The 15,486-nt window shown below is 24.3% G+C and overlaps 2 protein-coding genes across 2 annotated transcripts; both read left to right on the plus strand.

Annotated features, from left to right (window-relative positions):
- The first annotated feature begins 4,018 nt into the window (after positions 1 to 4,018).
- On the plus strand, positions 4,019 to 5,653 carry LOC114184740 (aluminum-activated malate transporter 2-like). Its single transcript, XM_028072051.1, has 6 exons — positions 4,019 to 4,271; positions 4,368 to 4,474; positions 4,587 to 4,875; positions 5,164 to 5,285; positions 5,396 to 5,539; positions 5,648 to 5,653. The coding sequence occupies exons 1-6, from the start codon at positions 4,019 to 4,021 to the stop codon at positions 5,651 to 5,653; spliced, it is 921 nt and encodes a 306-aa protein (XP_027927852.1).
- On the plus strand, positions 5,632 to 6,110 carry LOC114183251 (aluminum-activated malate transporter 8-like). Its single transcript, XM_028070189.1, has one exon. The coding sequence runs from the start codon at positions 5,724 to 5,726 to the stop codon at positions 6,021 to 6,023; it is 300 nt and encodes a 99-aa protein (XP_027925990.1). The 5' UTR covers positions 5,632 to 5,723; the 3' UTR covers positions 6,024 to 6,110.
- Positions 6,111 to 15,486: the final 9,376 nt, after the last annotated feature.

Consider the following 15,486-nt stretch of genomic DNA (forward strand, 5'->3'; position numbering starts at 1 on the left):
AGAGAAAGTACTTAAATATAATGAGCTTGTTGACACAGAAATTCTTATGGTGTATGTAGGTGTGTGTATTTCATTCTGATATTTTGCATATGCTGAAAATCTATTACATTGTTTATTTCAACCATCTAAGTTGGCAAGTTGAAAATTGTCGGGTTCACACAACTCAGATTTTTGGTAAGTTATAATAGAGCGTTAATTAAGGATGTTGGATAAGTAACAAGATCATGAACAAGTGGATTAAGTGTGTAACAGCTAAAAACTCGAACTCTTCATTAAAAAGATCATAATTAAAAAAAATCTCGTTAGCAACTTATTTTAGTCATACAAAAATTGTTAATCATTATAATGACTAATTTACAAAATAAAAAATATTATTTACTAAAAGAGTCAATATTATAAATAAAAAATCATAATTAGTTATTAAATTAGTCACTAATTAATTAAAGATTAATTTATAAATCAATTCCTAGCAAAAATCTTGATAGTTAATATTTATTGACAAATTTTTTTTAGTAACTAAATTTTAGAAATTAATTATAATTTTTTTATTTCTATCACTGACTGTTTAAGTAATTAATAATTTTTTATTTTATAAATTATAATTTAAATTGATCACATAGTGGCTATGTCACTAAGATTAATTCTAAATGAAACATTTTTTTTAGTGTCAATCTTGCTTTAACATGTCACAAAACTTACAAATGTGGTTTATTAATGTTAATTATAATATTAAATGAATATATTATTATGGTTTTATAATACTAAAACTTAAATTGAATTATTCTTCATCATCTAAAGAAATAAATGTGCATAAAAGAGTAAGATTTGTAACCGTAGTTTTTTTTTCTTCCATATTAAAGTTAACTTAGGTATAAATTAATTTGTAAAATGTACTTTATATTAATTTAATTAAAAATTTTAATTTATACATAAGTTAATTTAGTTTGGAGAAAATTTTATCTTTATTTTTTATGAAAAATACCATAATATTTTCCAAATCAAATATATCTTAATATTTATGTTTATATCATAACATAATATAATGATGTCCATTATAAAATGAAAAAAAATATATATCTAAAATGAAAAAATATATCTCTTTGTCCTTTTTAAACATGTTTTCTTATTTACATAATTAATATTTTCAGTTCATTTATAAAACAAAAAACAAAAAACTGGTTTACTTGCACTAAATTTTTTAAAGTGCAAGTTATTAAAACGCGAGAAAAAAAAGAGCAAATAAATAGGAAGTTATTATAGAGCGAACGGAAACAGTGACTACAAGTGGGAAGTATAATAAAAATAAAGTGTTTATTTCATGGAAAAAAATGAAAAAAGAGATAAATAGATTAATTAAAACAGGTAAAAAAAAACTAGTTATTTGTTTAATTTTTTCGGTTTTGGAATGTTTCTTTTAGAAATAATTTTCAAAACACAATATAAATTTTGAATAAGAAATTGATTATTGGTTAATACGAAAATATTTCAGAAAAATATAAATAAAGAAAGGTGTGAAGGGAAACACACACTACACCTTCCCCTTTTGTTTTATTAGTTAGGCCATATCCAACATAGATTTCTCACCAAATTCCTTAAATTGCAAAATTTCTTAAACCACATTTTTTAGTATTCTTCCTGTCAAATCATTTTTAAGAAACTCATGCCTAACTTTGCACCAAGTGGTAAAATTCTTTTAAGAAATCTTGAAAAAAATGATATTTTTACATTTTTACTTTCACTTAATTATGTTTCAAATAAATTTTACATATAGAAAATTCTTTAAGAGAATTCATGTTCTTGCTAAGAAGTAATCACTTCTTGTACAATTTTTTGTTCTTAAGTTGAAAAAATTGAATGTGTGGCGGAAAACTTTTCCAATGATAAATATCTTTAAGAATTGTTTTTTCAAGTTAAGGAATCCATTAAAAGATTACCATTAGAGATGCTCTTGTTTTCAACACCCCAAATGGTGGCCCGGAGATCCATTAAATTCAATATGCTCCATTAATTAATTTTTTAATTAATTTTTTTAGCTATAGAGTTACGGGTTTTGTTAATCAGTCTCTTAAAGTTATTGGTTAAGAATAATTAATACTTATTTAATTTTATAAAAATTCATAGTTAATTATGACATTAAAATAAATCTGACTTAATAATCATTAATGCAATTTTATTTTATTTAAAGAACAAATATTTTCATGTTATACGTCACACACATCACTACAAATTCTCATATTACATGAGAATTTTTATGTAAATTCGTTACAAAACTTTGTAAGAAAAAACTTTTTTTGCTATTTTTTCTAAGAATCTAAGAATCTTAATTGGCATGTAACTTCTTCGTGTAATTATTTTCTACAAAATTATAAAATTCGTAAGTATTTCTTACAAAATTTGTTGTGAAAATTGTTTTATGCCAAATATTTTGCAAAAAAATTGACAACAATTTTCTGCAATTTTTTTTCATAACAAAATTTATAAGTATTTTCTACGAAAAAAATTTCAAAACAAAATTTGCAAAAAATATGAATTCTTTTAGTAGTGACTTTCGTGTTAATATTTTATTTAATGCTCATTGATAAAAGTTAAAAAATAATTAAATAATAAAAAATATATTCAATGTTGCTAAAAATTAAATATAATTAAACATAAAAAGGTTAAACATTTCAAAAGTTCGAAAAATAATAATTAAAGTATTAATTTGAGATTTTATTGAGTTTTCAAAATGCTTATTTTTGTCTTTATAAAATCTGTTATATGTATTTATGTTATTTTAATTAACAAAATTAATTATTTCAGCTTTTAATATAAAAATATTAATCAATGTACATTAATATAAAAATGATGTAGCATTCTCCCATATTTAACTAATGGAATTAAATTAAATCTCTCTCTCTCTCTATATATATATATATATATATATATATATATATATATATATATATTTATATTTTGTTAGATTGTTCATAAATCTAAATCCAAAGAATTGGTTTGAAATTTTTGTGCCTGTGCGTGTATATATATATATATATATATATATATATATATATATATATATATATATATATATATATATATTAAAAAAAATTGATGTCACAATTGAATATGATATTAATTTTAAAATTAATATTTTAAAAAGTTAATAAATTTATTTATAAACACACAACCTTTTTTTATAAAAATTGACTTTAAATTCAAAATTCAATTATTTAAAAATATAAGTTTAACTTAATTTAAATATAATTATTTCAACTTAAATTAAATTAAATTTCTGCCTAATCATTTAAATTTATATTGAATTTAAATTGGATCTTTCCATATCCATCCTGCATCAAAACAATGAAAAAGGTTACTCACATCTAATTTTCATACTTAATTCCCATCCAAAAATTAAAAAATTCATACACAAATTTTGGTTTTATAGAATGTATAGAAACGTATCTGCACTTTAATTCTCATATATCTGTTTATCGAAGCATATTTAGCTGTCCTTTCCCTTCTTATTTTAGTTAAAAAAAATGTGACTTTTTATTTTTATTTTTTATCAGCAGATAAATGCAAAATCTACATCAGCTTTTATATTTTAAAAAAAAAGTTTTCGATATAGATATAGGCACATTATCTAATAAAAAATGGATCATTTTCCAAAATGAGCCCCGTGACTTAATTAACTATAGGTCATAAATTATGACTCTGCTAATTCAATCTGAACCTTATGTATTATCTGTCATTTTCTCATTCTCTTAAAAACAATATTAATGACAGATTAGTAAAATGTATGCATCAATTGCTTCCTATGTGCATCACATGTTCATGAACTTTCTACACAGTTCAAATATATGACTCTGCTAACGTCACAGAACATGATTGTCCTCTATACCACTGTTACTTTGTCTTCACTTTTCCAAAACAACACACGCACACACATTATATATATGAACCTAGAATTACCATACCAAGCGTGCATTCTTGTGTTATTTCCGATCTCATCACGTAGCTCATTGGAAGAACACCAAAAATGGAGAACCCAGGTTGCACTTGTACATGGCGAACCATGTACGAGAAACCACGAACCATGTTAGTTAACTTCACAAACATGGTTGTAAAACTCGGAAAAGATGACCCCAGAAGGATTATTCACTCCTTTAAGTTCGGATTCGCACTGGTATTAATCTCTATTTTGCAGTATTTTCGTCCCTCCTTCTATGTTCTTGGTGACAACATAATGTGGGCCGTTATCACTGTCGTTCTTGTCCTAGAATTTTCCGTGGGTGAGTAATTAATTAACCATGTTTTAATTACCATTTTCCTTTCGTTAATGTAAACGTTTAGTTAACAAATGTGATATGTAATGTAACATTTTCCAGGTGCAACGCTCGGAAAAGGTTTAAACAGGGTGTTGGCAACGGCGTTTGCCGGTGGTCTTGCCGTTGCTCTCCGCACAATAGCGAGTTTTTTTGGAGATAAGGGACAGGTCGTAATGATTTCGGTCTCGGTATTTTTCGTAGGTAATTATACTACTAATTAATTAAAGTTTAATAATAATACTTATTAGATATTGAGACGAAATTAATTAATTTACAAAGGCGTTTGATTTCACAGCTGGAACGGTGTCGTTTATGAGATTTTCCCCGCGACTGAAAGCGAAGTATGAATATGGGATGATTATTTTCATTTTGACCTTTTGTTTAGTCGCTCTTTCTGAGAGCAGTGAGAATGAACTGTTGGAAGTTGCACAAGAGAGGTTATTAACGATCATAATTGGGACTTGCATTGCTATTACGGTTTGTATTTGTGTATGCCCCGTTTGGATTGGACAGGATCTTCACAATCAAATTGCTTCCAATGTTGTAAAAATCGCCGACTTTTTGGAAGGTAATTAATCTGCTTTAATTTTTAATTTTCGCCGCAATCAAACCTAATAATTATCTGTGTTCATTTTCATGCCTAAATCTTGAAAAAATTCTTCGATATTTTCCTATGGGTTTAATTATATCTTCTCCATGTTCCCTTTCTTTGGGTCTTCTTTTTCAACTCTTGATAGTTAGTTCTTAGGTTTGGTCTTTGTGAATAATGATGCGTAATAGAATTATGAGTTTTTGACTTATATGTTCACACTCCTCATACTTCATTTAATAATTTTCACTGATTATGAATGTGCAGGATTTAGAGATGAATACTTCAACAATTTAGAGAACACAGCAGAAGAAGTCGAGGAGGATGATAAGTCATTTCTCCACAAATATGAAAGTATCCTATCTTCAAAAATTAATGAAGAAACAATGGTGAACACAGATAACTATATTCATGTTTTCTCACATAATGTTTTTTTATTTTCAGAAAATTAAGATTGTCAAGTTAATCTGCTATGTTTGATTTGTTTTGGCATGCATAGGCTGTTTTGGCGAGATGGGAACCTCGTCATGGCAGGTTCAGATTTCGCCATCCCTGGAAGCAATACTTGAAGATCGGAAACCAAATTCGGTTGTGTGCTTACAAAATTAAAGCTCTCAGTGTCCTCCTCCTTCGTTCTGATCAAGTACGTTCAACATTTCACATTTTTACTTACGTACACATCATGCAAAGATCATTGAACAACACTGTTTTTCGTGTTTTTCCTTCAGACCCCGTACGAAATTCGAAGCAGGATTGAAGAGCCATGCGCAAACATCATCATTGAATCTGTGAAGGCCCTTAAGGAATCATCATTGATATTCCAACACATGGCAAAGCCAGCAATGCCGAATCTCCATGTGGCGAATGCCAAAAATGCTTCTGAATCTCTCAAATCGGTTCTGAGAACAAATCCGTGGGAAGGAGCTGATCATCTGCAGATAATACCGGCGGCTACAGTGGCATCACTTCTAATTGATGTAGTTTTCCGTGTGGAGAAAATTTGTGAAGCTGTTGAAGAACTTGCAAATCTTGCAAAGTTTGAACCCTCAGAGTTACTCCACCGAGGAACAGTGCAACCTATTTCTGATAGTGATGGTGCGGTTCATGTCATCACCATTGCTGAATGACAGTGGTCACAATGATTGAGAAGAAAGACCTGCTAACGAAATCGGTCAAAGTTGTAAACAGATATAATAAACAGATGATGTTTTTAGTTTCGGTTAATAACAGTTGCGTGGTGTATGGGATAGTTTTGTTATTAGATTTTTTAAAATTATATAAATATCAAGATCAATCAAAATATCGCAATCATGTATTTATATTGCTTTTATTCAAGTGGTTTAATTTTATCGAATTTGGATTATCTTATGGTTTTTTTCTATTTTTTTTATTTTTCTATTTTTTGTGTTGTATCTTTATAATATACTGATTACCATTAATTTTAACGTTTTAAAATATATTAAAAAGATATTTAAAATATCAACACAGTTTATTTTTAATATTTAACAGAGGACAATAAAAAAACTAAAAATCAGTAAAAAATCTGGACTCAATTTTATCACACTAATTTTCAATTCTATTTAAAGATGTTTGACTATCATATAAGTGAATGAGTTCGTAGCTGAAAGGTTATTTTTTGATATATAATTTTAGGAAGGAAAATTATACTTTGATTTGTATTTTTTTAATTTCATTTTTATTTTTTGACGTATTTTAATGTGAATTATTAATTTTTTTAAAAAATATAATGATATATTAATAATAAAAATCAAAAAATCATAATATCATCATTCTTAAAGTTTTGTCATTTGAATCCACCTCTTAATATTTGTGTGGATATAAAATTATGAGATAATATTAGTTATATTAATCGTTAAAAATATGTTTTCTTCTTAATATACGAATGGATTAAAAAATATAAATTAAGATTTAAGGACTTGTTTAAATATTTTCAAAGTGTGGTATCATCTTTATGTCGGTTCTTTAAATGAATTTGTAAATATAGATTTGTAATAAATCAAAATGTGGTATGAACGTCAAGTTATAGTATGATAAGAGACTTCAAAACCTTACATTAATTACACAGGCAAGTAAAAAAATTTAAGCATGATAATGATAACTATGTGTAGGGATGTCAACAGGACGGGGCGGAGCGAGTACGGGTAGTAACTTCTCCGTAGCTTATCTGTTGGATAAATATTTGTCTGTACCCGTATACATATTTGTCGAATATTCGTTATGTAGGTACTTGCATAATTGTTTAATATCTACGGAATTTATGGGTACTCGCAAGTATTTACAAACAAATAAAAAAATATTTAATAATATATTTTAATCATAATTTCAAATAAAATACAATACATGACACTCATAAATTTTAAACAAAGTTCAAATAACTCATTCAAATACGGTTGAATGACGGTTTACAAATAAATATTTTTTGTTAAAACTAATTAATAAAAGAATAACTCATTCAAAATCAATATGTTATTATTTTAATAATGTTTTTTCTATTTTTTTTAATTTAAATTAGAGTATAGCGAATACGGGTATCCATGGGTACGGATATGATATATGTACTCGTCCCGTTACCATGCAGGTATTAAAAATACCCGTATCCGTTACCCACGGATATCCATTTACAATATCAATTTTCCATCTGTTGCGAGTTTTATCCGCAAATACCTACGTGTACAAATTTTTTTGACATTCCTAATTATATGGCCGAAGAGCTTGTAAATTATAATTAATATATACCACCATTATAAAAAATTTGACATTTTCTGAAGGAAAAAAAAATTAGTTGGTAAAACAAATTTTACAAACAAATATTAAAATCTTCATTACCATCATATAAGTAATGGATCCATTAGTATATTAGAATTTTCGTCGATAAAATCTATAAGTAATTGAATGTTGTAATAATTTGTTTATAAAATTTATCTATGGATAAATTATTATTTTTTTATTTTGACCATTTTATAATACATTTTATTGATAAATTCGTCAATAAAAGACTAAATTTTCTACCAAATCTAACAAAATAAATTCGAGATGAGTGAAAATGAAAAAAGAGCAGGAGAGACAATCAAAGGAAGTGACATTGTCAAAGGAGGTAACAACTACGACTTTCAAAGAGAAAAAAGGAGAAGTAAAAGAGTCGGTAATTATTGATAAATTTTGGTCATGATAAATTTGTTTTATCTGTCAATAAAATTTACTAACAAATTTTTTATTGACAAATTTTTCAATACTTACTATTTTCATCATTATTTTTTGTTTTATCGAAGAAATATATTTTTCTATTATTGACAGATTTTGATAGAAATAATTTTTTATTTCTTTTAGTGAAGAATTTCATTATTATGTCCATAACATTTTATTAGATGTTACCTCAAACAAGACAATAGACAACTATTATTTCTACAAATAGTATACAACCATGTTAATCATAAAATGTTGTTAATGAAGCATATTTAAAATATTTTATTATTCTATTTGGATTGAGACAATTTATGTTTTTTTATCCAATTTAAAATTGATTATAAACTAAAATATTTTATTTTAAACATGGAATTTGAAAAAAAAAAAACAAAGATGAAGAAGGATGTTCATCTTAAAGGAGTACAAAATCTTAATTAATATAACTAATGATGATCTTAAACAAAAATAGAAAAAAATTGTAAAAGTTTGTACCATATTTTTTTATTTATTTGTTATTATTGTTGTTGTTTGGTTGGTCTATAAGATGTTGGTGATGCATTAATTGTTTAGATGTGGTAGTCAACTATCTACTTCAAGGAATGCATGTAATTTATGTTAGTAAAGCATTTAATAGATTGGTAAATTTTAATGGTAATTAGATGTTTTAGTCGGTAAATTTTATCGTTAAAAGGGAATGTAAAAGATTTTGTCTTTGTATTTTGATTATTACAGTGATTTAATTTAATCACAGTTGTTTTCAATTTTATTTAAAGATGTTTAACTTCATATAAGTGGTTATTTGGAGATATATTTCTTGGAAATTTGTTAGTTGGATCTAAACATAGGATAAATAAAGAAAAAAAGAGTTTGTCATATGAATCCACATCTTCAACAATTGCCTGGATGTATAGAAAATGAGATAATACTTGTTTTATTAATTGTTAAAAATACAAATTATGCATCTACGAAATATCTTAATAAATAAATACGACTATTTTTCTTTAACTAAGGAGAAGCGTATAAAATGTTTTCATCTTCATTGAAGGTATTTAACATAAAACAAAAGAAACTTAATACATATAAATTGATTAAAAAATTAGAGGTAATAATGCAAAACGGTCCAACCCACAACTTCATAAAAAAAAATGTGAAGTGGGTTGGAATATTGAGTTCGCTGACCCATGTGGGTTTAAGATAGGACGAGTTGTCCAAAGACCCACTTACTAGTCTCCATTAGTTTTTAAGTAAACATGTTTGTTCTTGAAATAATTGCATAGAAGAGAGAAACTTTAAGCTTCTTTTCTTGACAGGAAATTCTTTCGATCATAACAGCTTTTATGGGGATTATTATTTAATTCTTCATTCATTAACTTCTGAAATTTATGATAGTTAAGACTGAAAAGGATTAATATTTAATTATTCATTCATTAACATTAAGTAGTTTTGTTACAAAAGATAATAAATTATTTTGTTTTTGATTTGCTTTGAAATTAAAATTATGTTTTGTTAATTCTGAAAAAACGAATGCGGATCAGGAAAACAAACCAGTTTCTGAGCTACGAGGCGGGCCTGCCTGACCTGCTTTTTATGGGCCAAAACGTGAAGCAGGCCAAATAGATTGGGCTGACCTGATTTTTCATCCCTATAAAAAACATAAACTAAGATTTAGGGTCTTGTTTAAAAATTTTTAAGTGTTATATCATCTTTATTTTGGCTCTTTTAATGAATTTGATAGATTAAAAAAATGTGACATGAATTTTAAGTTCATACTAGTATGATAAGAGAGTTCAAAACCCTACATTAATTACATATAGGAATCTAAAAAATTAAGCATGATAATTGACAATTATTTTTGATAAGTGGTTGAGGAGCTTGTAAATTCTAATTAATATCAATCATTATAAAAAAAGTGATGTTATTGATGGGAAATAAATCAGTTGATAAAACATACATTAAAAAAGTTATTAAATAATGACCAATTTTAATAACAAAAAATATGTAGTGACCAATTTAGAAATCAATTTTCAATTAATTTGGTAGTCAAAACCTTGGTAATTAATAGTAGTGATCAATTTAGAGACCAATTCATAATTGAAACTATTTTAGTTATGAATAATTTTTGTATAAATTGATATCTAAAATGGTCACTATAGTGACTAATTATTTTTTATCACTAAAATTGGTCATTATTCAATTTTTTTTTGTAATAAGATTTTATTAAGAGATATTAAAATTTTTATTAGTAGATATTTCTTTTAGTAATTGATCCGTAGTAAATTATATTTTTTATTACAAGCATATATTTTCGTCGATAAAATATGCCGGTAATAAGATGTTTTAATAATCTATCTACAAATTTTGTCTATGTGTATCAAAGTTTCTATTTTTAAATTTTGAAAATTTCGTAGTAAAATATGTTAGTAAAATCAAATGAACACCAATTTTTTTGAAAAATCTAATGAAATATGTCTAATAAATAAATTGAAGGTTAGTTAAAATAAAAGGAGGAGGAGACAAAGTCAAAAAAGGTGAGAGTCAAAGGAGATAACAATAAGGACGATAGAAAAAGAGGAAGAGGATGGACAAACTATTATAGAACAATGAGAAGAATAAGAAGAGGTGATAATTATTATCAAATTTCAATGTCAATAATTACCAACAATTGTATGAAAATTATTAACAAATATTTCATTGACAAGTTTTTGATCGTCGCTTTTTCATCATAAATTTTTGTTTTACTAATGAAATTTTATTATTATTATTATTGACAAATTTTTTCTGTCAATAATTTTATTATTTTTTAGTGGACAATTTGTTTTATTATACCTATGAAATTTTAATAGATGTTACCTCAAAAAAATAGTAAACAACACTTATTTTTACAACTTTTACGCAACCATATTATTAATCAAAAAATGCTGTTAATAAAGAATATTTAAAATATTTTGTCACAACATATTCTTTTTTTGATTGAGATAATTTATGTTTTTATCCAATTTAAATTTGATTAAAAATTAAAATGTTTTATAAATTAAATATGAAATTTGAGAGAAAAAAAAGTAAAGAAGATGTCCAACTAAATGGAATACAAAATATTGCTTATTATAAATAATAATGATGTTCAACTGAAAGGAATACAAAATAATATTTAATATAAATATAAATAATGATGATGTTAAACAAAAACAGAAAAAAAAAACTGTGAAAGTTTGTACCATAAGTTAATTTGGTAGGTTTATGGATGTTGACGATGCATTAAGTATTAATTATTTAGATGTGGTAGTCCCTGTCTACTTTGGAGGAATGCATGCAATTTATGGTGGTGATGCATTTAATAAATTTGTTAGTAAAATTTTATGGTAATGTGATGTTTAAGTAATTTGTCAATAAATTTAATCGGTAGAATGAATGTTAAAGTTTATATTTGTATTTCAGCTATACGGTGTAATAAAATACATTGATTATTGATAATCGGTAAATTTATCGGTAAAATTTATTTTTTATCAAATTCAACAAAATATGTCTTATAATTTGAAATGAGTGACAAGTCATGAATACGATACATGTATATGATACGTTGATATGTTTATTTTAGAAATAATAGGATACGATATCTAATAAATGCATGATCTATGAATATTGAAATGCATACAATAATTCTTAAAAACACAATAAATATTTGATTGTTATTGTGTGAATCCAAATTAAAACTATATTACTAAAATTGTCAACATAAAAAATATAAATTATTGTCATCATCAAAGTATTATTACAATAAAACTCTTAAAAAATGACCAATTTTAATAACAAAAAATATGTTAAAGACCAATTTCCTAATTAGAAACAAATTATTTTGGTAATCAAAACATTGATAACTAATGTTAGTGACTAATTTAGAAACTAATTCATAATAAAAACTATTTTAATTATAAATTTAGAGACTAATTAAAATTTTGAGAATTATTTTAATTGTCAATAATTTTTAGTTTTTAAATTGGTCACTATATATTGATTAATTATTTATTGTTACTAAAATTGATCATTATTCAAAAATTTTCTTATAGTATACTACGACTTTATAAATTAGATACTTCATTGATAAGTATCTTAAAATGTTGAACACGGATACGTGATTCAAATTGAAATATCAATGTATCATAGTGACAAAAAAAAATAGAGAAGGTAGACGGTGAGAGGGGTGAAAAAGAAAAGAAAAAAGAAAAAGAATAATTTATGATAGTTGAAGATCATAATCCATCAATATCAAGTATTACAAATTTACAAATTGATAATTATCGAGAAACTTATCATTATGATTGTTGCTAATTATTGAAAATTTCTGGCTTATCAACAAAACTTTTACATTTCGTGATAAAAATTATCGATAAATATTTTATTAATGATTTTTTCATCAATTTTCCATAAAAAAATTTGTTTCGTTGACAAAATTTCTTATTTTTTATAAATTTTGTCTCTCGATAATTTATTTTTTAGTGAACTTTTTTTCAATGTGTCCATAAATTTTTTGTAGATGTTGCATCAAATGAAGACAATAAGTGATGCTTGTTTCCACAAATTTTATGCGACTATTTTGTTAAATTATAAATTATTTTAAAAGAACTTTTTTTAGGATAATTTATTCTTTAAGAGAATTTAAAATATTTATTTACAACATATACTGTTTGGATTTAGATAATTTATGTTTTTTATATCCAATTGAAGTTTGATTAATAAAATAAAATATTCTATCAATTAAATATGGAATTTGAAAAAAAATAAGTAAAGAAGGATGCTTAACTAAAAGGGATACAAAATATCAGTTAATATGAATGTGAAACAAAAATAGAAAAAAATGTGAAAGTTTTACCGTAAGTTATTTTCTTTATTTGTCATTATTATTGTTGTTATTTGGTAGGTCTATTACATGTTGGTGAAGCATTTAATTATTTAAATGTGGTAGTCCTCTATCTATTTTTGGAGGAATGCATGAATTCATGGTGATGCATTCAATGGATGTCAGTTAAATACGTTGGTAATTGAATATTTTAGTAATTTATCAGTAAATTTTGTTAATAAAATAAATATCAAAATTTTTAATTTTAGACTTTCGCTATTTTCTGATAAAATTCATTATTGTTTAAAATTTTATCGGTATAATAGGTGTTAAATATTTTTTTCAAATTCGACGAAATATATCTCATAGATGAACCGGAAATGAGTGAGAAAAAAAGAAGAAGAAGGAGGAGGAGAAAGAAAAGAATTTTTCTTTTTTGTCAATAAAATTTATTAATAAAGTATTTTATTGATGAATTTTTTTTATCATCCTTCATGACAAAAATTGTTTTATTGACAAACTATTACTATTATTGACAAAATTTTTCCACTAATAATTCTGTTTTTTCTTCTCGTAAACATTTCTTTACTAAACCTCCAAAATTTATGCAACCATTTTGTTAATTATAAAATGTTGGCAATGAATAATTTCTTTTAGGATAATTTATTTTTTAAGAGAATTTAAAACATTTTACTACAAAATATATTGTTTAGATTGAGATCATTTATGTTTCTTTGTATTCACTTTAAATTTGGTTAATAAATTAAAATATTTTATCAATTAAATATGGAATTTGAGAATAAAAATAAAAAATAAAGAAAGATGTTCAAATTAAAAGGAATACAAAATATTATTTAGTATACCTTAACAAAAAATAGAAAAAAAAACTGTAATATTTTATTTTTTTTGTATAAGATCGTTGTTTCTTTATTTGTATTTGGTAGGTCTGTGAGATGTTGGTGATGCATTTAATTATTTAAATGCGGTAGTCCCCTATCTATTTAGAGGAATATGCATGCAATTACAAAAATAACATTCAGAGTCCTGAGTTGTATTCATTAAAATCAAGGCATAATGTAAAGACTTAACATGAACCATAGCAACCTATTTAATGAATAAGAACACCAAAATTGAAGCAAAAATTCTCACAAATATACTTTTTTAAGTTTTAAACTTTTGTTTAACATCGTTATATAAATATATATATATATATATATATATATATATATATTAAATAATATTTTGTATTTCTTTTAGTTGATCAACAACGTATTTTGCTTACCTTTTTAATTTTATCAAATTTCATTAGATTAGTGAAAAATAATTCATCAACCAAATTTAAATTTGATTTTTTTTAAAATAATAATTTTATAGATAAACAATATTTAAAATAAATATTTAAGAAATGTATCTATTTCGTTACATTATCAATGGTTAGAAAACAGAGAAATTAAAATTATGCATGCGAATCAAATAATTTGTATTAGTAAAACCGTCTTCAACTTACTGAAAATAAAAACTTAAAATTATGCATTGAAATAAAAAATTCATAGGGAAATTAATTTAAAACACAACTCATCTCGATTCATAATTTTTTAAATATACGTATTTAACGTTTTAATAATATAATATATATATATATATATATATATATATATATATATCACTTTTGTCTTAAAAAACATACAAATTTTCATTTAAAATTAAATATTTTTAGAAATTATTTATATTAATATTAAATTTTAAGATAATACTTTTTGTTAAGTACAACTTGTAATTACTTTGAATTTTGAAAGTGAATTAAGTACATTAATCTATAATATTTAATGTTTTTCATTGTAAAATTATACTTTTGAATATACATTATAGTAGTTGCACATTTAATTATATTTATAAATGTTGAAAATTTTACTTCTGTCGTCTTCTATTACAACAATTTATAAATATTGATTTTAATAGTTTATATATGCACATAAATGATTTTTGGGAAAAAACTTAAAATTACTGTCTGCCAACTTTTCTAAAGGATTGTATAAACGCTAATTAGATAAAAAAAAAACTATTTGACCTAATAAGTTAGGTCATATATTAGAATATTGATTAAGAAACACAATTATGCAAATAACTGTGCATGAACGCATTTAAAACATTTTATTCTGGTTACAATTATGAAAAGAAAAAGTTAGGTTTAAAATTATTAAAAAAGATGGAACTTTGATGGAGTTGTCACACTTGAATGTATTTATATGATTATCTTATTTTGATAGTAGTTTGGAGGGAGAAAAATTTTTTTGGACGGAGAAAAATTTTAAGACTATTAGACGTTTAGTGATATAAATATCTTATTTTAATGTAATTATTTTTAAAATCTTATTTAACTAAAATAAGATTATGAGTTATTTTTCTTTTAAATTATAAGACAAATTAAGGATTATCACTAAAGGATTAAATAAGAATTTTTTCTATTATAAGTGCTTCTCTATTAGGAATTAATTAAAGTTTTTAAATAAAATTAAATTCACCTGTTTGTTTAATTAAAATTTTGAAATAAA

The sequence above is a fragment of the Vigna unguiculata genome, chromosome 5, assembly GCF_004118075.2.
Source record: "Vigna unguiculata cultivar IT97K-499-35 chromosome 5, ASM411807v1, whole genome shotgun sequence".
NCBI lineage: Eukaryota > Viridiplantae > Streptophyta > Magnoliopsida > Fabales > Fabaceae > Vigna > Vigna unguiculata.

Coding starts and splice junctions, on each gene's coding strand:
- LOC114184740 (XM_028072051.1), top strand. CDS start 4,019: ATGGAGAACCCAGGTTGCACTTGTACATGGCGAACCATGTACGAGAAA. Junction 4,475..4,586: donor TTTTTGGAGATAAGGGACAG/GTCGTAATGATT, acceptor TAATTTACAAAG/GCGTTTGATTTCACAGCTGG. Junction 4,876..5,163: donor AATCGCCGACTTTTTGGAAG/GTAATTAATCTG, acceptor ATGAATGTGCAG/GATTTAGAGATGAATACTTC.
- LOC114183251 (XM_028070189.1), top strand. CDS start 5,724: ATGGCAAAGCCAGCAATGCCGAATCTCCATGTGGCGAATGCCAAAAAT.